This window comes from Oratosquilla oratoria, chromosome 10, assembly GCF_046742065.1.
Source record: "Oratosquilla oratoria isolate Oo_2021 chromosome 10, ASM4674206v1, whole genome shotgun sequence".
NCBI classification, from domain to species: Eukaryota; Metazoa; Arthropoda; class Malacostraca; order Stomatopoda; family Squillidae; genus Oratosquilla; species Oratosquilla oratoria.
In genome coordinates this window covers 6,752,412-6,774,969 of record NC_134786.1, presented here as the reverse complement: position 1 = coordinate 6,774,969, position 22,558 = coordinate 6,752,412, and the positions used below count along the sequence as shown (strand labels likewise).

The window sequence follows — 22,558 nt, the reverse complement described above, 5'->3', positions numbered from 1 at the left end:
GGCTTTAACAAGGATGACGCCAACGAGGTCACCATATTAAGACAACGGGGCAGGACTCGCAGTAATGGATTTAAACTGATCAATTTTAGATCTAAGATGGAAATAGACAAGAACTGGTTTACCGGTAGAGTGGTCAATGAATGGAATAGACTTAGTAACCAATTAGTGAGAGCTGAAACTATTGGTTGTTTTGAGAAAAGATTAGACAACTTTATGGATGGGGATGTCAGGTGGTAATGGACATGGAACTGCCTAGTGTAGGCTTTTAGGTCCCTTGCAGTCTCCTTCATTCTTATGCTCTTAATTACATTTGCAGACGAATTTGTTCTACAAAGCTTTTGCCATTCAGCATCAAAGTGAATATGAACAGTCTTCACTAAGTACGGTAAGTAAGCCTACTCCCAGTTAAGGTGTTTGATATATAGATCAAGAATAAGAGATGATTGATTTATGGAATTTTTGGCCTGAAGGCCAAGCCAGGAATAAAAAAGAAGGTAGGTTGGATGTTGAGCATCTGGAAAACAATAAAGGACTTATTACGAATAACTCTGAGATCATGGTTAAAACATTTCCAGTAGCCTTTTTCTCTATCTATAGCGACGTGGTACCTGTCAATCATTTCCTCGTCAGTCTTTTTTTATTGTGAGATAGTAGACCCAGGGATTACACAGTATAATATTTTTGCAGTAGTTCTTCAACTGGATTCATTTTTAGCTATGGTACCAGATGATTTGGACCGTTATTTTCATAAAGATTGTTTTAACCTATTGCCATACACACTAAATGTTGATTTTCTAGATATCACATTCTACTTTACCTGCATCCTAGAAAAAAAAACATCACTTGATATTCCAATTTTCAAAATAGATTCTAGGGCACACCTACTTAATTACAAACCAATTTCCATCAGTTTGTTGTGGATCCCTAGACAAAATCCATCTGAAATTTGCATGCAAATTTTCAAAAAACAGTAATTTGGTTTCTGAAAACTAATATGGTTGTCGCCCTGGCAGATTACTAAGGAACAGTTAATTTGAATATATAATTATGTAACTTTAGTGATGGCTAATGATGAAGCTATTCATTAATCATATTTGATTATTCTATAGCCTTTGACTATAATTGTTACATCATTATTGATGCATTAACTTAATTAGGGATCAATGGAAAGGTACTGGATTGCTTACTTGCTTAGAAACCCAGTGAAATACTTTTCCGTTAATCCTTAATTAAGCTAATGCATCAATGAAGGACCGTATCATACTGTGATTGCAGATACTATGAGTGGCACCAGGATGATCACCAGTTGGGTATCCCAAGGCTACGATCTTGCCTTTTTCTTCTTCTTTCCTTCTTCATTTCCTTTTCTATTGATATATACCTAAATAAACTTAATTGCTAGTAATGTTATGTCTTCCACTAAGATCTTTGCAGATTAATTGAAATTGCACGTTAGCTTTGCCGGCGATTAACTAGAAGATACGTTGCATGAGATTTGAATTTATTAGAAAATGACAAGAAACTTCCTGGAACTTGCATCTAAAGGCAACGAACCGAACAGCATAGAACACAACCCATCTAAGCCTGAACGCAAATCCACACATTTATTTTAACGCAAGAATGGTGAGCCATTGTAATATTATGATGGAGTAGTCACGAGCCAGAGTGAGAATTCTTTTGAAAATTCATATGACAAGTATGTTATCACTGTAAGGCACCTGTCGTAAGTACCAGATTATACGTCTCTTAACCATCATTAAAGATAAGCATAATTAAATGTAGCTGACAGCTCGTTATCAACAATATTACGTACAACTTAGATAACACACAATTCAGCCTTTATCAGGGTTCACATTAAATATTGCAATATATATTAATCTGTGGGCTCTAGATTCTTTCATTTCTTCTTGTAACCAAAATTTGAAATTTTAGATGAGACACAAAAGTAAATAGATATAGAAAAAATATACTTTTGTATCTCGTATAAAACATATTAAATTCCGCGGGTATAAACGAAGTGAGCAGCTGATCATCAAGGGTTTCAAGTCTTACATCTGTCATAACATAACAGGATCGGCCACGTAAACACTTATTCACCCTAAGGGTAGGACTCTGTGATTCCTTACAGGATTTCAACAGTGTAAACATCTCACAGGAATCATCGACATGACGGAGAGGAACAACATTGACGACGTGGAGATTGACATCGCTGGGGAAATTGAGGCACCGTTACTTTCACAACGAGACGAGAAAAAAAGGTAGGTCTGTGAGGCTATGAGAACATCATGCAGTAGAAAGTAATAAATTTTCAAAGATTGAAAAAGGAATTCAATCTTACTCATGGGAAACATCATCATGGTACGGCATGGGGTCAACTCACCAACTGTCAAAAAACTCTGGGTAGGTAAGAATTTTTATGGAATGAATGAACAGTCCAATGTAGTTGTCCCATAAGTTTTAGTTTATTAGATTATTTTCACTCTTACTTGCGGCGTTTATTTTCTGGCCTCAATCAGTAACCAGAATATATCTGGTCACTGGTGTAATTTGCTCTGTTATTTCTAGTTCTCAGTATGGTTATCTTATTTCAAAGTTTATGTGTATCGTTTGCATTTCCAAGATCTTGATCAGATAAAATCTGAGAATCATGTAAACACAGATATTTAACATGAAATTGACGTCCAATAGCTCAACATAAAGTCTAATCGTAGGAAAAAAATCTTAAAAATGTAAATTCGAGAGAAATGAAAAATGTATTTTTGTGATATTGGAACAATACCCTTAATCATAACAAAACTCTAAATTGGATACTATTACTATTAAATGTTCTCATGTTAAATTGAATAGTTACATAGTATCTTTGTTCATATCATATGGAGGTAATGTATTTGGTAAATTCAAGCCTTATGTAATTCTTATCCAATACGGGACTTAAGATATCCAAACCAAACCAGACTTATGGTACCCAAACCTAACCTTAGTTCTTTGAAGTTCATATCTCACACCATATAAAAGAAATGGGTATTTATAGAAGTACCCACCTATGCAATATATCATTAGAAAATTAAATATTGATTCTGTAAATTATAATACATCAACATAATATACATTTTTCTGGGCAGAAATCAATAAAAAAAAAATTGCTGAAAGCTATACGTAAACAAAGTCTTGCCAATTCCTTTAGACGCCATCTTTGTTTTAATAGATTTGGAGGTTGAATACAACAACGATAACCCTGATGACCTTTAGAATTACAGATACTGTATTACTAAGTGCAGGTTAGATTAGGTAGATAGGTTAGGTTAGGTTAGAATAGATGAATTTATTATACTCTAATTTCTTGGACCTCTGCATCTATCAAAACAAAGATGATGTCTCAAGCACTCAAAACAGCTAATAGTTATGTTTATTTATGTATTGCTTTTAAAAACTTTTTCTGTTATTGATTTCTGCCAAGAAAAATGTGTATTACATTGATGTATTATAATTTACAAAATAAATATTTAATTTTCTACTGCAATATTGCATTGGTATGCACTTAAAAAAAAACAAAAAAAAACATAGAACACCATATCATAAAAACAGCCCCCAGAATACAATATAAAAATAAATTTATTTTGATTGAAACTAATTTATCTGAAATACTTAGGGCCAGAAATGTTCCAGGTTTTGAAGTATTTATATAAAATTGTTCATAAATTAGGACATTTTAGGGATGGGACCACTAAACAGCATGTGTTCACTTAGATCAGGGATCAGCAACCTTCGGAAGAGATAATGCTAGTTTCTTTGATGTGATTCATCTTGGATCACGTGTTGGACTCATGATCGACATATTAACATCTTGGATGAGATCTCAGAGCTCGTATGACTGATCTATGGGTAATACTGTGACCTTGCATGCACACACACCCCCAACTCCTCGCTCACAAGAGTTGGAGTAACAACCCACAGTGCAGCGATACTGAAATTATTTCAGCCCTGGGCGGGATTTGAACCCAGACCACTGTAGTGGCAGGTGAGAACTCTAATCGTTGCACCACGAAGTGTGTAAAATCCTGCATGTCAACAGTGCTTTTTAGTCTTAGTGCACAAGTTAATGTCAATTCATATGCATTGCTTTGCTACAGTGGGGACGTCAGTAAATTTTAAATCCTAGACACTTTGGTTTTAGTTTGATCTCTTGTTGTCACAAATTGTTTATCTGAATTAGTGATGTTATTTCTCGATGGGATAACAAGATTTCAAAACCAGTTGACGTACCAAGGTCAACCTTGTCACTTGCCATGTTTGGCTTGCTTGCCAAAAGTTGATGACCTGACCTATATGCTGATGAATCCATATCATCAGTGTGCAGTCATTATCTTTAGTCGTTACTGTATGCATTATGTTTCTAGTGAGATTGGCGAAGAGCATCAGAAACTTTTAATATGTTAGCCTTGCTTAGTGAGTAAAATGTTACATCATTACATACCTCAAGAGAAAAAAATATACACACACACATACACAAACACATGTCGGTTGAAGTGACAACGAAGTTTGGACTCCAGAAAAATCTACAATTTTCATGGATCTCAATGATGGGAGTACCTGTGTTGTATTAATAGGGAAGGGGAAAGCTTGTGGTGTAGTGGGATGGTGAAGAAAAAGAAGGGGAAGGATTAACTGAGGAAAATGGAAGGGAATGAGGAAGGGGATGAATGGGCCCAGGAAGTCAGACAGCATGTCAACAAAAGAGGGGCAGGCGACAGTGGTGAAGTCGAAGAGATTAGTAAAAATTAGAAATATAGAAAAGAGCAGCACATTTGAAGGTAAAGATAATTATTTCCATGGATTTAATGAGGGAGGAAATGACAACCTTCCCTGACTAGTAAATCTAGAGGAGAAACTAAAAAAAATGAACAAAACATGGGAGGTTAGGTTTAACCAATTAATGGTAGTTACCCAAAGAGTTGATAAACTGGAAGAACTAAAGAAGGAGAATCAAAACCTAACTAAAGAAATAGAAGAATTAAAAAGACATTTAAGTGAAGTAAAGGATGAGAATGAGGAATTAAAGATGAATACTAAAGAGAATAAAGAGTCCATAGCAAAAAAGGTAAGTGGTTGGAAAAAAGTACAAGAGAACAATAAAATTTAATTTAGATATAGTGAAACAACAGATGAAAGAACAAACTAAGGACACAGTTATTAAAGTGATGAGGGAAAAGGAGAATATAGTAAGAGACTTAGCGGATAAAAAGAAATGTATAATTATATTAGGGATGGAAGAGAAGTATAATCCAAATAAGACTACAAGAATAAAGGAGGAAAAGGAAAAAGTAGATAAGATATTAGAAGTAGTTCAAGAAGATGAAACAAGGAAAGAAATAGAAGAAATATATAGACTAGGGAAATACAATACAGATAAAACCAGACCAATTAAGGTTAAATTCAAGTCACAAATGACAGCAGAGAATATCTTTGCAAAAACAGGGAAACTAGCAGACAGTGATCAATATAAACAGGTATAGATAAAAAGAGAAATGAATAAAGAGGAAAGAGATGAGAAAACAAAAAGACTAGAAGCTAAGGGGAAAAAAAACGAGAAAAGAACAGTCAGAAAAAGAGAAATTCTATTGGAGAGTAGTGAATATGAAAGTGAGGAAATGGTTCATAGCAGAGAAAATAAGAAGGGAAACAGAAAACAGGATGGAAGTAGCAGAAAATTAAGTGTCTTACACAAATATAGATGGCCTAATAACAGGCTTGAACGAACTGAATGATTACCAGAAGGAAAAAGAACCGGTCATAATGGGAATTGTAGAGACTTAATTGAAAGGTCCACTACCACCCAACAGTATAGGACATAGTGCATATAATTATTGGATTAGAAACAGAGAGGTAAAACAAGGGGATGGAGATATGTTCCTGACTAAGAAGGATATAAATGTGAAGAATGTCACATATGGAAAGAATAGAGTAGAGATGATTATGATAGAAGTGGAGGACAAGGATGGGAAGAGCAGGAAGTTTGTAGTAAATTATGTCCCTCCTAAAACGGCTTCGTGGGATGAGAAAGAACACAAAAATATGTTAAAGGACACAAGAATAAAACTAAATAAGATAATGGAAGATGGAGGAAGAATAGTTATAATGGGTGACTAATTGTAAAGAAATCTGCTGGGAAGATATGACAGTGAAGGGTGGAGATGACGTATGGGGAAATGTACTACTTGATATGATTATGGAACATACAATGACACAATGGATACAAGAGAATACTAGGTATAGAAATGAGGAAGAAACATTGAGACTGGACCTAATAATCACATCAGAACCTGAAATAGTGGACAAGATTGAATATAAGACACCAATAAGTAAAAGTGACCACATATTGGTTGAACTGGAACTAAATGAGGAAAAATACATGAAAAAAATTAACAATATGGAAAGGGAAGATTGGTGTATGAAAAAACAAACAAATTTTGATGAAAAAGGAGTATTATTTCAAAAAACAGACTGGGAAAGAATACACATGGAGGAAACAACAGTACAAGAGAAATGAAATATTTTGACAAAAATTGATAAAGGAGTGGAAAAGTATGTCCCAAGACAAAAGCAAGAAAAATATGTAAAGTGTTGGTACAACAAAAGATGTAGGGAGTTAAGAGACAAAAGGGATAAAGCTTGGATAAAATGGAAGACAAAAGACCTGAAAAATGGAAAATATATACTAGTTATAGAAATTAATATGTACATGTGTGCAGAGAAGAAAAGAGAGAACATGAAAAAGTCATATAGAAATGTCAAGATCAACCAAAACTTTTTATAGATTTGGAAAACTGCAAACTGAAAAACAAACAAGAATTAGAGAAGCTACGACAAGGAGGAGTTGAATACACAGAGGAAATAGAAATAGCAGAAATTATGAACAAGCATTTTAAATCTGTGTTTATGAGGGGGAACATACAGATGTCGAGTGGGAGGAGGAAGTCCCCCCTATGAAAGAGATAGAAGTAACAAGGAAAGAAATAATCACTTGAGTAATCTCTATGTCAGAAAATCACATGGACCAGATGAAATGGCAAACTGGATTTTGAGAGAATGCAGTAATGAACTAACAGACAAAATACATAGACTAATAAGCAGTTCATTGAAAGAAGGAAAAGTTCCAGAAGATTGGAAAAGAGCAAATATAGTACCAATATGTAAAGGGTGAAACAAGGAAGACCCTACTAACTATAGACCGGTCTCTCTTACAAGTATGATAGCTAAAATTTGTGAAAGAATGATCAAAATTAGATGCGTAAGGCATTTGGAAAGAAACAACATACTAAGTTCAAGGCAATTTGGATTTAGACAAGGACGATCATGCATCACAAACTTAATGTGTTTCTATTCAAGGCTAACAGATGTAATACAAGAAAGAGATGGATGGGCTGATTGTGCATTTCTAGACCTGAAAAAAGCTTTTGATAAGGTACCACATAAGAAATTGCTAAAGAAATTAGAAACTGCAGGAGGAATACAGGGCAAACTGCTGAAGTGGATGGAAGACTTCTTGCATGAAAGAAAAATGAGAGTGGTGATAAGAGACAAACATTCTAATAGGGATGAAGTGATAAGTGGAGTTCCACAAGGAACAGTTCTGACCCTAATAATGTTTGCTATATATATTAATGATATGGATAAAGAAATTGAAAGTTATACGAGCTTCTTTGCAGATGATGTAAAATTGTTGAAAAAAGTGAACACTGTAGAGGATTGTAAGTTGCTACAGAGTGATCTCAACAGAATATGGGAATGGAGTAGGAAGTGGGAGATGTAATTCAATATTAAGAAGTGTAGTATAATGGAATTTGGAAGAAGCAAAAAAAGAATAGTGGTATCGTATAAATTGGGAGAGGAAGAAATTAAAAAAATAGAAAATGAGAAGGACCTGGGAGTTATTATTATGAATAATATGTCCCCTGAGAAGTATATAATTTTTTTTTTTTTTTTTTTTTTAGAAACTTAAATTTAATAAGAATGATCAAAGTGGCATTTACATACCTGGATGAAGAAATGGTGAAGAAAATACCAGTCACTTTAATAAGACCAAGATTTGAGTATGCAGCAACGACGTGGTCACCAGCTACAAAAAAGATGTATAACAAAACTTGAAAGAATACAAAGAGCAATTACGAAATTGGCGCCAACGCACTCAGAACTATCATATGAGGAGAGACTAGCAAAACTTGAGCTACAGACAGAGCAAAGAAGAGAGGAGACTTGATAACTATAGAATCATGAAAGGCATAGAAATTATTGATAGTGAGGATCTAATAAAATGGGATAGTAGAGATACAAGGGGACATGGAAAGAAAATCAAGAAAGAAAGACCTGAAAAAGAACAGCTTTCCCCACAGGGTAATAGATGTTTGGAACAAGTTAGATGAGAATGTGGTGTGTGTAAAAATGATACACGAATTTAAAAACAGTCTAGATAAAACGAGATATGAAGACGGGACACCAAGAGCATAGCTCCCCTTCCCGTAAAATACAACTAGGGTATTGGCTGCATGCTATTGTGGCAGAGTAGCATGCAGTTGATACTTTAGGGTCTATATGGGGTGCCCCAATGGACCAGAGCCACACATCATTTTGTCTGTGATAGAGGAAAACTGTTCATAGAGAAATGATGACACTTTTATATTACGACTTTTCCTCCGTTATGCTGTCCCCCAACCCCTTGTTACAAAGGATTACAAAGACGGAACATGCCGACAGGAGACCTTTTGGTCCATATCTAGGTCGGATGCGAAAAAATCATAATAATAACAGATTAATAACTAAAAACTATAATAATGTAAACAGCAAATAAAATACGTAATTAAATGCATGTGTATAGTTAAATAATAAACAAACAGGTAAATAGTAAACAATAATGAATTGACATATAACTAATAATAAATGAGAATCAAACAGACAAATGATAACAAAACAAAAACAAATAATATGAAATAAATTATAATCATTACACCATCTTGCTTAGGTGTTTATCTAAATGATTCTTAAAGCTTCGAACTGAACTACATTGCACTACCTGTGCAGGAAGTTTATTCCATTCATTAACTACTGTCCTGTACCATTTCTCTGAATATTCGTTTCCTTTTTTTTTTTTTTTTTTTTTTTTTTTTTTTTTTTTCACCCTGTGGTGGGGGAAGAGAATGCTACCACCAAGTTTTTCCACGAGTTGTAAGAGGTGACAAAAAACGGGATGGGGGATGGGATTAGGAGTCCTACTACCTGTAGCCCCAAAAGGAGACATTCCTAAAAAAAGTAAAGGCATAAGAGGGTCTGGGAGTTTTCCAACCAGTACTCTAAGGTTTGGGTCTTTTAATGTGTGTGGATGTGGTACAGATGAGAGTAAAAGGGAAGAGATAGGCAGTATGTTTGTGAGAAGAAAGATGGATGTACTGGCTTTGAGTGAAACTAAAACAAAAGGTAAGGGCAAATGTGAGAGTGGGAGTGTAGCTGGGAGGTACTCAGGAGTGAAGAGGGGACGAGGGAGAGAAAGGGTAGCTATACTAGTAAGTGAAGAGATAAGTAAGCATGTAGTGGAGTGGAAGGGGGTTTCATCAAGGTTGATGTGGATGAAGGGAGATGTGGGTTTTTGTAAGTGCGTATGGGCCTGGTAGTGAGAAGAGCGTAGAGGAAAGGGAGGCTTTTTGGGTAGATATAAATGAGTGCATAGAGGGATTAGGGAGAAATATCAATGTAGTTGTATTGGGAGACCTTAATGCTAGGGTAGGAAATGAACCAATAGATGGAATGATTGGGAAGTATGGAGTTCTAGGTAAAAATCGTAGTGGAGAATTGATGGTGGAGATGTGTCTTGAAAGAGAGTTGATGATAGCAAATACATTGTTTAGGAAGAAAGTCAAGCATAAGTACACATGGGAGAGGGTGGTGGATGGAAGGGTGGCAGATAGAGCGTTAATGGACTATATAGTGGTGACCAGGAGTATGGTAGGAAGAGTTAAGGATGTACATGTTCTAAGGGGAGAGAGTGGGGGAATATCAGATCATTTTCTGGTGGAAGGTAAATTGAGAGTGGAGAAAGAGGAAAAGGGCAGAAGGTAAGGAGGTACTTAGAGTGAACTGCTTAAATGAGAAAGAAAAGGAGAATGAGTATAAGAAGCTGAGAGAGGAGTGGGAGAGAGTGAAGGATAGAGTAGAACTAGGAGTGGAGGAGGAATGGGGATGATTCAAGGAGGGAGTCATAAGGTGTGCAAAGATGGTGTCTAGAACAATGAGGGCAGGAGGAAGTAGAAGGAAGGTAGTGAGTGGTGGGATGAGGAAGCAAAGGGTGTAGAAGAGAAGAAGCAGGCATTCATAGATTGGCTATAAATTGGGACAAGGGAATCATATGAGAGGTACAAAGTAAAGAGAAGGGAAGTTAAGCATAAGATAAAGGAAGCAAAGAGGAGAGCAGATGTGAGGTGGGGTAGGAGTATGACAGAAAATTTTGAAAGTAATAATAAGATGTTTTGGAAAGAAATTAAAAGAGGAAGAGGAGGCGAATCAAGTAGAGAAGAAAAGGTAAAAGGTGCAGATGGAGAGATGATAATGGAAGAGAAGGCAGTGAGAGGAAGATGGGCAGAGTATTTTAGGGAGTTGCTAAATGTGAAGGAGGATAGGGAGGGAAAGGTAGTTGCAGTGGGAAGCGCTAAGAAAATGAGATGAGTGAGGAAAATGGAGGAGAAATAGGGAAAGATGAAGTGAAAGCAGCTGTTAAGATGATGAGAGCAGGTAAGGCACCTGGTCTGGATGGATGCCATGCAGAATGTCTGAAGAAAGGAGGTACAGTTATGGTGGACTGGCTGGTGAGGTTATTTAATGTTTGTTTAAGAGAGGGTAGAGTGCCGGAGGACTGGAGGAGTGCCTGTATAGTTCCACTTTACAAGGGAAAGGGGGACAAGTGTGAGTGCAGTAGTTTCAGAGGGATCAGCTTGTTGAGTGTAGTTGGGAAGGCTTATGGGAGGGTCTTGATTGAGAGGATTAGGAGAGGAACAGAGGGAGTAATTGGTGAGGAACAGTGTGGTTTTAGGACAGGTAGGGGTTGTGTACCGTAGATCAGATTTTTGTGGTAAGACAGATATGTGAGAAAGCTATAGGAAAAGGTAAGGATGATTTTTGGGCTTTTATGGATCTGGAAAAGGCTTATGACAGGGTAGACAGGAAGGCACTGTGGGAGGCACTGCAGATATATGGGATAGGAGGAAAGCTGTTAAGAGCAGTCAAGAGTTTTTACAAGAGTAGTAGAGCTTGTGTTAGGATTAGAAATGGAGAGTGAATGGTTTGAGGTAAAGGTGGGACTTCGTCAGGGATGTGTTATGTCGCCCTGGCTGTTCAATCTATACATGGATGGGGTGGTGCGAGAGGTAAATGCAAGGGTAGTGGGTCAGGGATTGGAGATGGTTAAAGAAAATGGGAAATAAGCCAGTTGTTGTTTGCCGGCGACACTGCACTTGTAGCAGGATCAGAGGAGGGATTGAGGAAGTTAGTGATAGAGTTTGAGGTGTGTGAAAGAAGGAAGCTGAAGATAAATGTGGGTAAAAGTAAGGTGATGAAATGTACAAGGGGAGAGAGTGACAGCAGACTGGAAGTGAGCATTAAGGGTGAAAGACTGGAGGAAGTGGATAGTTTTAGATACTTGGGTGCAAATGTGGCAGGAAAGGGAGGAGTGGGGGTGGAGGTAGAATGTAGATTGAGAGAAGCGAGTAAATGCCTTGGTGGATTAAAAAGTGTAATGAGAAATAGACATCTGGGAATGGATGCTAAGAGGAGGTTATATGAAGGAGTGATTATGCCAACAGCACTGTATGGGGCAGAAACATGGAACATGAGAGAGGAAGAGAAGGAGTTTTAATGTGTTTGAGATAAAATGTCTGAGAAGTGTGGTAGCAGTTACTAGGCTGGATTTAGTAAGAAATAAGGAGGTGAGGAGGAGAACAGGGGTGGAAAAGGAGTTGGGAGATAGGGTTGATGAAAGAGTATTAGGATGGTTTGGACACGTGGAAAGAATGAGTGAAGAAAGATTAGTAAAAGAGGTGTGGAAGGATTGAATATGAGGGGGTGTCCTAGGATGAGATGGATGGATGGGGTAAAAGGGGCATTACAAAAGAGAGGAAGGACGGGAGAGGACAGAAGATAGGGGTGAATGGAGAGGGGTTGTGTATAGATGATGCTGTGTTGCATTAGGGGGAGTGGATGGGTGATGGGGGATGAAGAAGTATGTATGAGAAAAAAAATTGATGCAGCCCAAAGGGATTTCTCCCTGTCTTCTCCTTTTTTGCATGGGACGGAGAGAGGGGGGGTCGCCGAATTTATGAAGCGACCTTGCCGTGGATGTGCTGTGTCTTGCGACACTGCTTCTGGCCCAGGGCCGTGGACAGGAGGTGCCAAGATAGGAGGGAGGGTGGAGGGGAGTGGAATATGTAGGGAATGGAATGAGTGGGAGTGATTTCTATGCCTTTTTCTTTTTAGCTACCCCCCATGTAAGGGGGAAAAAGCCTTTAGTATATGTATGTAAATACAACTAGGTAAATACACCATAGATTGGTCATATATGAGCTCTGATCTCTCAAATTGGAGGGTATAGCTGTCAATCATAAGTCCAACACATGATCCAAGACCATGGTAAATCACACATGGGCACACACAAGGCTGTGAGCTGACATTTTGGTACTACATATTATAATTGGTCTAATAATAATATGTAGAAATACATGAAGATTATCTGCCACTAATATTTCTATCTTACCTATTGGACTTGAGTTATTGTCCAACTTACCATAAAACATATTTCATTATTGTGCAATTTGTTTCTTTTATACATATGTATCCTCTCTGTCTCTTTCTCTTTATCTCTCTCTCTCTCTCTCTCTCTTTATTTGTCTCTGCATTCACCTTTAAATATTTTGAATTTAATTTTCTACTTGATATACATGTACAAAAAGACCTTTGTCTTTTTAAGCAGATTGACTTTTTGCCAAAGCACACAAAAGCTACACCACCACAAAAAAAAAAAAAAATAATATATATATATATATATATATATAATATATATATATATATATATATATATATATATATAAATAATAATTCTGAGATGGTAGGGGTGGAAGGGAGTGAAATGGGTGGGGATAGATATGTACCTCTGGTTTGGCTAAGTCCCTTATAAGGGGAAAACTCTCAGTATATAGATAGTATATAGATAGACTTTGTCAAAGGGTATGCTTACAATGTAGGGTATTTCAGTTCGTGTGTGTGCAACAGTCATTGGTGATGACTTGTGCTGATTTTACAGGATGGTGCTGAATAAAACACTTGTGCCAGTCACAGGTGTTTGTGGTAAGTGTCACTGGTATCTAGTATTGATCACCAACTCAGTACCTTTGTTCTGCTTTGTTTTGCAGGATTATTTAACAAAAAGTTTGCAAATCAGAAAGTGAGTGCATAGTGAAAGGCTTGACTTAACAGTGTTGATTTGTGAAGGTGTACTTGAGAAAGTTTTTAGCTTGGATGTACAAGGAAAAAGTTTGCCTATTTTCTGAAGCTCATTGGATTAGGAATCAACTTTTGGTAATACACTGTATAATATTCATGGACTTATTTTGAAGGTCTTTGATATTATTTGAAAATGCACTTTAATTGGTGAGAATTTTACTTCCTTAGTAACTTGTAGTGCATTGTCATTTACATATAGACAACTGCATTTTACAGTAGGTGTTGTGGGTTGGTGTGTTGTATCATTCTGGCTATATAAAAGTGTCAGTGCAAATTTTTAATTCAGAATGGCTGTTATGGTTCACTATGATTTTATTTATTTATTTATTTTTTCTTTATTTCTATTTTTATTTTATTTATTTTATTATATATTTTTTTTGTAGCTTTTTTGTGCCGTGGCAAAAAATTGTGCTATCATATTTGTTGCTTATTGGTTCATGTAACTTCACATCAAGGACAATGTGGATTCAAATGATATTGGGATGAGGGATAATGGGTACTTGTGAATGGATATGACCTTAGTTTTAAGTTCTTTCAGCTAATGGTCATTTGAGATAGATTTGGTTGATAACATTTTGTGTTCATTTCAGTTGGATAATGCAGTTGCCCGTGCAACTGCAGATGGCATCTCCAGCTGCGAAGGAGTGGCTGCAGAAGAGAAGAGATAATGTTCGACCCTGGACGCTCTTTGTTAATACAGGCAAATTCAAGGTGAATGAGAAATATTTTATATAGAAAGACATGTTTAAAAAAAAATAATATTTTGCCACTGCCTTGTACTGTAGTTTTCCCATGTCTATATTTACCCACAAGAAAGGAGCTATGCATGTGGGGTCTTGCTATGTATGTATTTACCTAATTGTACAGGAAAGAAACAACATTTGTTGTTGGGTTCCATCTACAACGCTCCAATTTAACATACCTAGTCTCATAATGGTGTACAGTTCCAACCTAATCTATATTCTTAATTTCCAGTTATATTTAGATTTGAATTCATGTTTGTCAGTCTATGTGCACAGCATCACAAATAGTTCTGCCATATCTCTTTCTTCTCCCTGGTTTCATGTGGGTGGGGGTCGGGGTTAGCTCTTTGATAGCTGGTATGTCTTATAAGGGTATTTCTACTGCATTCCTAGGACCCACAATTATGTTAAGGGTTTTAACAGGGTAGAATATAGAGGAAGGGAGTACTGAGATAGCCATCACACAAGAACACAACATAAAAAATGTAATTCTGTTGAGAGCCTGTGAGTGTGATCAGGTTCCTATATTGCTGTTTTGTTATGATTGACACAAAACAACAACAACAACTGGTAACATGTTCCACTTGTTCACTGCCTTGTTTAGGAAGTGGAATTTTTTAAAATATTCTTTGACTATTTGATGTGTCTGTGATGATGATTTGGTTGTCACGAACTCCCCTGTCTGGAAGCTATGACAGTGCCCCTCACAGAGGACTTTGTAGTGTGGAATTTAATTAAGCATGCCCTTGGTCCAACTTGTGGTGGTAAAGTTCAAATAGCCATCACCTCGAGCTCCACTGCAAGTAGTGAAGCTCTAATCCTCATGGCCAAGCAAGCAACTACCAGTGAGTTAGACCAAGGGCAGTATTCATTAAATTTCACTGTACATAGTCCTCTGTAAGGGGCACTGTCGTAGCCTCCTGATTTCACAACATTAAACCAAATCATCAGTCAATCATGATGGGTCTGTACATTCATGTTATGGTTTCAGGCACCAGCAAGTGTTCAGAGATGGACCAAGCGTATTGCTAAGAATGTTGACTATTTCCAGTCAAACTACGTATTTGTTTTCATCGTACTCATCATCTACTGCCTGTAAGTACATAATTTTGAGATCAGTTTTTCTCTCTCTCTCCCTCCTTTCTTTTCCTTTTTCTTTTTCTTGGATTTGTGCTAGTTATGAAAACTTCATGCCACTATTTATGAATTTCTCACCTTCTCACCATACACCAGGTAGGGCCAGTGCCCTGTCAGTTGTGTTGCCTCACGAAACTTCTCCACCAGGTACGATCCTCATAAAGTTCCTCTTCTTCCACACACTCTATTGTTGATCCTCTCACTTCAATTGCTTCCCTCACTTCATTTCTCCATCTCTTTCTGGGTCTTCCTACCAGCCTCTTCCCTCTTGGATTCCATTGATGATATTTAGCAGGGTACCTTTCTTGACTCATCCTCATGATGTGTCCATACCATCTCGGTTTACTTCTTTCTACAAATTCTAATATTGATTCAATGTCCAGTTCATCTCTGATATCCTCATTTCTTAAGCGATCTCTTCTTGTTACTCCCTTTATCAATTGCAACATTCTCATCTCTGCTGCCTGTATCTTGCTCTTTAATCTCATTGTTAGTGTCCAGGTCTCTGAGCCATATGTTAATACTGATCTTAGTATCGTCTTGTATATGATAACTGTAACTTTTGATGGTATGAGTCTGTCTTTTAGTAGTGGATACATTAATCTTAGATTATTTGTATATTTTTCGATTCTGCTTGTTATTTCTTTCTCTATATAACACCTCTCATTTATTTGAACTCCCAAGTACTGAAAGTCTTCCACTTGTTTCAATTGTATTCCATCTATTTCTATCTCAATATCTTTCTCGCCACCATCATTACTTTAGTTTTATTTGCATTTATTATCATTCTTGCTTTTTTCAATTCTTCATTCCATGCATTCAGGGTATCCTGCAATTTTGTACGAGACTTTGTGATTATCGCAATATCATCCGCATATGCCAATGTAGTTACCTCTCTCCCAAGTCTCAACCTCTTCATGCTCCTGTCCATGCACAGCACAAACAGTAAAGGAAATATCACACCACCCTGTCTTACACCCTCAGTTACGTCAAACCAGTTATCCTCTCTTAGCTGGGTCCTTACCGCACTGACATTATTTCTGTAAAGGCTCTTTATAGCCCTAATTAATGAGGGTTCTTTCATATATGTTGGGTCTTCTAAAGTATCCCATATTTCATTCCTTGGTAACCTGTCAAATGCTTTTTCTAGATCTACAAAAGCGATGTACACATGTTGGTCCCACTCCCAGTTCTTTTCTATCATCATCTTCAGTGTGAATATTGCATCCATTGTTCCTCTCTGGGGTCTAAATCCATATTGTCCTTCTTCCAGCTTATCCTCAACTATTATTCTTAATCTCTTCTCTAGTACTCTTTCATATACAGTATCTTCCCCACTTGTGACAGCAGTGATACTTCTCTATAGTTCCTACATTCGGTGCGATCACCTTTCTTAAAATTTTTACAAATAATTGCCTTCCCCCAATCAGCTGGCACTCTACCTTCATTCCAGGCAACGTTAAAAACTCTGGTTAGCCACTTATCTTCATTTCCCTTCAGTAGTTTGAGTGGTATACTATCACTTCCAGGGCTTTTTCCATTTTTCATAGCTTTGATAGCATCTTTAATTTCATTTGTTGTTATTACACTATTTTGTTCTGTTCTCTGAATAACTTCTTCATCTGTTGGTCTCTCCACTTCTGCTGGATTTAGAAGCTCTGAGAAGTATTCCTTCCATCTCTCGTCCACTTCGCCTTCCTCTGTGAGTAGTTTCCCTTCCTTATTTTTAATTTATGAGTTTATTTAAACAAAATTCCAGTTTTTATCCAAGTTGTGCTGTATAGGTAAAATTTAGTGGAATTTATCTTTTGTGAGATATCAATGTTAGGGTAGATGAACCAATAGATCGAGTGGTTAGGAAGTGTGGGGTGCCAGGAAAAAAATGTAGTGGAGAGTTGATGTTGGAGATGTATCTAGAAAGAAACTTGATTATAGCACAGTGTTGAGGAAAAAAATTATACATAAGTACACATGGGAGAGGGTGGTGGATGGAAGGATGGTAGATAGAGCATTAATGGACTATATAATGGTAACCAGGATAAGAGTAGGGAGAGTTTTAGATGTACATATTCGTAGGGGAGAGAGTGGGGGAATATCTGTTAATTTTTTGGTGGAAGGTAAGTTGATAGTGGAGGGATGGAGAAAGAGGAAAAGAACAAAAGTTATGGGGGTGCTTAGAGTAAACTGCTTAAATGAGAAAGAAAAGGAGTACAAAAAGAAGTTGAGAGAACAGTTGGAGGGAGTGAAGGATAGAGTAGAACTAGGAGTGGAAGAGGAATGGGGATTTTTCAAGGTGTGCAAAGATGGTGTGTGGAACAAGGAGGACGAGAGGTAATAGAAGGAAGGGTATGCCTTTGACTTTAGCTACCTCCCTTGTAAGGGAGAAAAATCCCTTGGTGTATGTATGTATGTATGTTTTCATTTCAACCTCTTCAATAGCATAGTACACTAGATTTGTATTAGCTGCCAGACAATATTAATCCTCAAATTGGTAGACCCAAGCCTGAATGGGTCTCAATACATTTGGTCCTCATTTGGGTCAGGCTCCTCCAGCTCAAGACAAAATATATAAAATGTGCCCTTGTATTGAAGAATTTAGATGCCCAGTTAGTATGAAATGAGAACATCATTGATTGATAATTGCACAGAGCAAAATGTAGCTTTAAAGTAGCAGCATTGGTTTTGGCCCAACAAAAGAATAAATTAAAGCACTGTGGCTGTGGGTTTTAACCTGTGTGTTCATGGAACCCATGCTTATAGGCTACAGTACTCTACTTTAACTTCATGAAAATCATTTCATTACTGGATGAAATCATCTAGCATATGCTATCTTGAGGATCCTCATACAAGTCTCTAGAGCCCTAGAGGTTCCTTGATCTCCTGTTAAGATTCTTTGGTCAAGGTAAATGGTTTGAGAGTCAAGTTAATCTCTTACCTTCCAGAGATCACTTCAACATTGGATAAAATCTTTTGGTATCCATTTTTTTCTGATTTGTGGACTTGCTTAGAATTGTTGTTGTTCCCCATACTGTGTGGCCAAGCAGTCCAGTCTCCTTGAGGAACACCATGGCTGGAATGGGGTTTTCCTGCAGATCCCTTGTAGAGTGTATATTATTTTCTTGGTCTGTATGATTGTGTACAATGTAGTCTTCCATAATGTGTTGTGTAGCATGGGGGTGAAGTGTTGCACCCTGGACAGTTATTTGCGATGCAGTCACCCAGCTTCTTCTGGTAGTTTAGAAGGGCTGGATGATGTCTTGTCTACAGTCTGTCCAGGTAGACTCTAGCCTTTCGGGGAAGAGAGGAATCTGTTGTTGTTGTTCCCCAGACAGTCTGTCCGAGCAGTCCCGTCTCCCCAAGGAATGCCACAGCCGAAAAAGGATTTTCCCACAGATCCATAATGGAGTGTATCACTGTTACACCTTTAGAATGCAAGTATTTACCTAATCATATGTACCTAATATGTGAGAAAGCTCTAGGAAAAGTTAAGTATGTTTTATGGGCCTTTATGGATTTGGAAAAGGGTTATGATATGGTAGACAGAAATGCACTGTGGGAGGTTTTGCAGGTATATGGGATTGGGGGAAAGCTGTGAAGGGTACATATACATATACCAAGGCTTTTTCCCCCTTACAAGGGAGGTAACCAAAAAGGAAAAGGCATAAAATAATTTCCACCCATTCCATCCCTGAATATACTCCACACCCCTCCACCTTCTCTCTTATCTTAGCACCTCCTGGATGACGGGTCATCCCTGCACCTTGTCCACTGCCCTGGGTCAGAAGCAGCGTCGCAAGACACGGCACATCCACAGCAAGGCCGCTTCATTAAATCGGTGACCCCCCCTCTCTGTCCCCCATGCATAAAAGGAGAAGACGGGGAGAAATCCCTTTGGGCTGTGTCAAATTTTGCTCACACATACTACCTCACCCCCTATCCCCCCACCCATTCCACCTCATGCATCACAACATCATCCATATACAACCATACTCTATTGACCCCTGTCTTCTGTTCTCTCCTGTCCTTCCTCAACAGACATTCCCCTCTTCCCCAAAGCCCCCTTCACCCCATCCATCCACCTCATCCTAGGACATCCCCTGTGGTGGGGGAAAAGAATACTGCCACCAAGTATTTCCACTTGGATCGTAAGAGGCGAGAAGAAAGGGACGGGAATTGGGACTAGGCATCCTTCTTGTAGCCCCACAGGGGACATTCCTAAAAAAAAGTAAAATGAAGGGTAGTCCAAAGTTTTTACGAGAGTAATAGAGCCTGTATTAGAATGGGGAATGGAGAGAGTGAGCGGTTTGAGGTAAAGGTGGGACTGCATCAGGGATGTGTCATGTCACCATGGCTGTTCAGTGGGTACATGGATAGGGTGGTGCGGGAGATACAGCCGAGGGTAATGGGCAGGGGACTGGAAATGGTTAAAGAAAATTGAGAAAAGTGGAATGTGAGCCAGTTGTTGTTTACTGACAACACTTCACTTGTGGCAGGGTCTGAGGAGGGGTTAAGGGAGTTAGTGACGGAGTTTGGGAAGGTATGCGTTAGGAGAAAGTTGAAAGTAAATGTGGGTAAAAGCAAGGTTATGAGATGCACAAGGGATGGCGTTGAGTTGGAAGTAAGTTTTAAAAGAAGAGAGGCTGGAGGAAGTGGATAGCTTTAGGTATTTCGGGCTGCATGTGGTAGGAAAGGGAGTCGAGGTGGAGGTAAATTGTAGATTGAGAGAAGCAAGTAAATGCCTTGGGGAATTAAAAATTGTTATGAGAAATAGGCATCTGGGATTGGATGTAAAAAGGAGATTATATGAAATTGATTGTACTAATGGCATTGTATGGAGCAGAGACATAGAATTTAAGAGATGCAGAGAGGAAAAGTTTAAATGTGTTAGATGAAATGTCTAAGAAGCATGGTAGGAGTTACAATGTTGGATAGAGTCATAAACAAGGAGATGAGGAAGAGAGTAGGAATGGAAAAGAAGATGGCAGAGAGTGTTGATGAAAGAGTATTGGGTACATGGAAAGAATGAGTGAAGAAAGATTAGTAAAAGAAATGTGAAAAGCAGAGGTAGATGGAATGAACATGAGATGAGTGAAAATGAGATGGTATGATGGGGTAATTGGTGAGGAACAGTGTGGATTTAGGACGGGTAGAGGTTGTGTAGATCAGATCTTTGTGGTAAGACAGATATGTGAGAAAGCTATAGGAAAGGGGAAGGATGTTTTTTTGGGCTTTTATGGATCTGGAAAAGGCTTATGATAGGGTAGACAGAAAGGCACTGTGGGAGGTTATGCAGATTTATGGGATAGGAGGAAAGCTTTTGGGAGCTGTCAAGAGTTTTTATGTGAGTAGTAGAGCATGTGTTAGGATTGGAAATGGAGAGAGTGAGTGGTTTGAAGTAAAGGTGGGACTTCGTCAAGGATGCGTTATGTCGCCCTGGCTGTTCAACTTATACATGGATGGGGTGGTGCGAGAGGTGAATGCTAGGGTAGTGAGTCAGGGATTGGAGATGGTTAAAGAAAATGGAGAAAAGTGGGAGGTGAGCCAGCTGTTGTTTGCGGACGACACTGCGCTTGTGGCAGGGTCAGAGGAGGGATTGAGGAAGCTGGTGGCAGAGTTTGGGAGAGTATGTGATAGAAGAAAGCTAAAGATAAATGTGGGTAAAAGTAAGGTGATGAGATGTACAAGGGGTGAAAGTGGCAGTAGACTGGAAGTGAACATTAAGGGAGAGCGACTGGAGGAAGTGGATAGTTTTAGATACTTGGGTGCAAGTGTAGCAGGAAAAGGTGGAGTGAAGGTGGAGGTAGAATGTAGATTGAGAGAAGCGAGTAAATGCCTTGGTGGTTTAAAGAGTGTAATGAGAAATAGACATTTGGGAATGGATGCGAAGAGGAGACTGTATGAAGGAGTGATTGTGCCAACAGCACTGTATGGGGCAGAAACGTGGAACATAAGAGAAGAAGAGAGAAGGAGTTTGAATGTGTTTGAGATGAGGTGTCTGAGAAGTATGGTGGGGGTTACTAGGCTAGATAGAGTGAGAAATGAGGAGGTGAGGAGGAGAACAGGGGTGAAAAAGGATTTGGGAGAGAGGGTTGATGAAAGAATATTAGGATGGTTTGGACACATGGAAAGAATGAGTGAAGAAAGACTAGTAAAAGAGGTATGGAAGGCAGATGTGGAGGGAGTGAACATGAGGGGACGTCCTAGGATGAGGTGGATGGATGGGGTGAAGGGGGCTTTGGGGAAGAGGGGAGTGTCTGTTGAGGAAGGAAGGGAGAGGACGGAAGACAGAGGTGAGTGGAGAATGGTTGTATATGGATGATGTTGTGACTGCATGAGGAGGAATGGGCGGGGGGGTGGGGGGTGGGGTGGTATGTGTGAGTAAATTTTGACGCAGCCCGAAGGGATTTCTCCCCGTCCTCTCCTTATATGCAGAGGGGGACGGAGAGGGGGGGTCGCCGATTGGATGAAGCGGCCTTGCTGTGGATGTGCTGTGTCTTGCGACACTGCTTCTGACCCAGGGCGGTGGGCAGGGTTCAGGGATGACCTGTCATCCAGGAGGTGCTCAGATGAGAGGAAGGGTGGGAGGGGTGTGGAGTGTATTTAGGGATGAAATGGGTGGGAGTGTTTTTATGCCTTTCCCTTTGTGGCTACCTCCCTTGGAAGGGGGAAAAAGCCTTGGTATATGTATGTATGTATGTATGATGGGGTGAAAGAGACATTGAACAAGAGGGGTGTCTGTTGAGGAAGGAAGGGAGAGATAGGGGTGAGTGGAGATAGATAGATAGATAGACTTTATTTGGCAAAGAATCAATATACATGAAGTGCAGATAATGACAAGAACACATAGTTCAAAATAATAATTGCAAATTGCTGAGGATAACACAAAAAGCATGTACGCTTATTTCCATTGTGGTCCTCATTAGATTGTTATTCTACACTAAGTCACACAGACAACATACATAGGGGGTTAAGGGGACCAGAGACAATCATGAGTAATACCAGTCAGAACACATATCACACATAAACATTGTTATAGTTTTGCTAATATTACTAAAATGTTTGTAACACATAGGATATTGAGACCAAAAATTGAGCACCGTCACAATAAGGAACATTGCATTAAGCAAAGGAACAACAATATA

At 38.5% G+C, this 22,558-nt stretch overlaps 1 protein-coding gene across 4 annotated transcripts in view; it reads left to right on the top strand.

The window, feature by feature from the left end:
• Positions 1 to 2,055: 2,055 nt before the first annotated feature.
• LOC143029054 (prenylated Rab acceptor protein 1-like) overlaps positions 2,056 to 22,558 on the top strand; it is a 30,942-nt gene continuing 10,439 nt past the window's right edge. For 2 of the 4 annotated variants that reach the window (XM_076191398.1, XM_076191397.1), the window contains exons 1-3: positions 13,323 to 13,477; positions 14,127 to 14,247; positions 15,271 to 15,374. In XM_076191398.1, coding sequence (XP_076047513.1) covers positions 13,338 to 13,477; positions 14,127 to 14,247; positions 15,271 to 15,374 — 365 coding nt within the window. In that variant the 5' untranslated portion in view covers positions 13,323 to 13,337. The other 2 variants (XM_076191399.1, XM_076191400.1) reach the window with 2 other exon arrangements.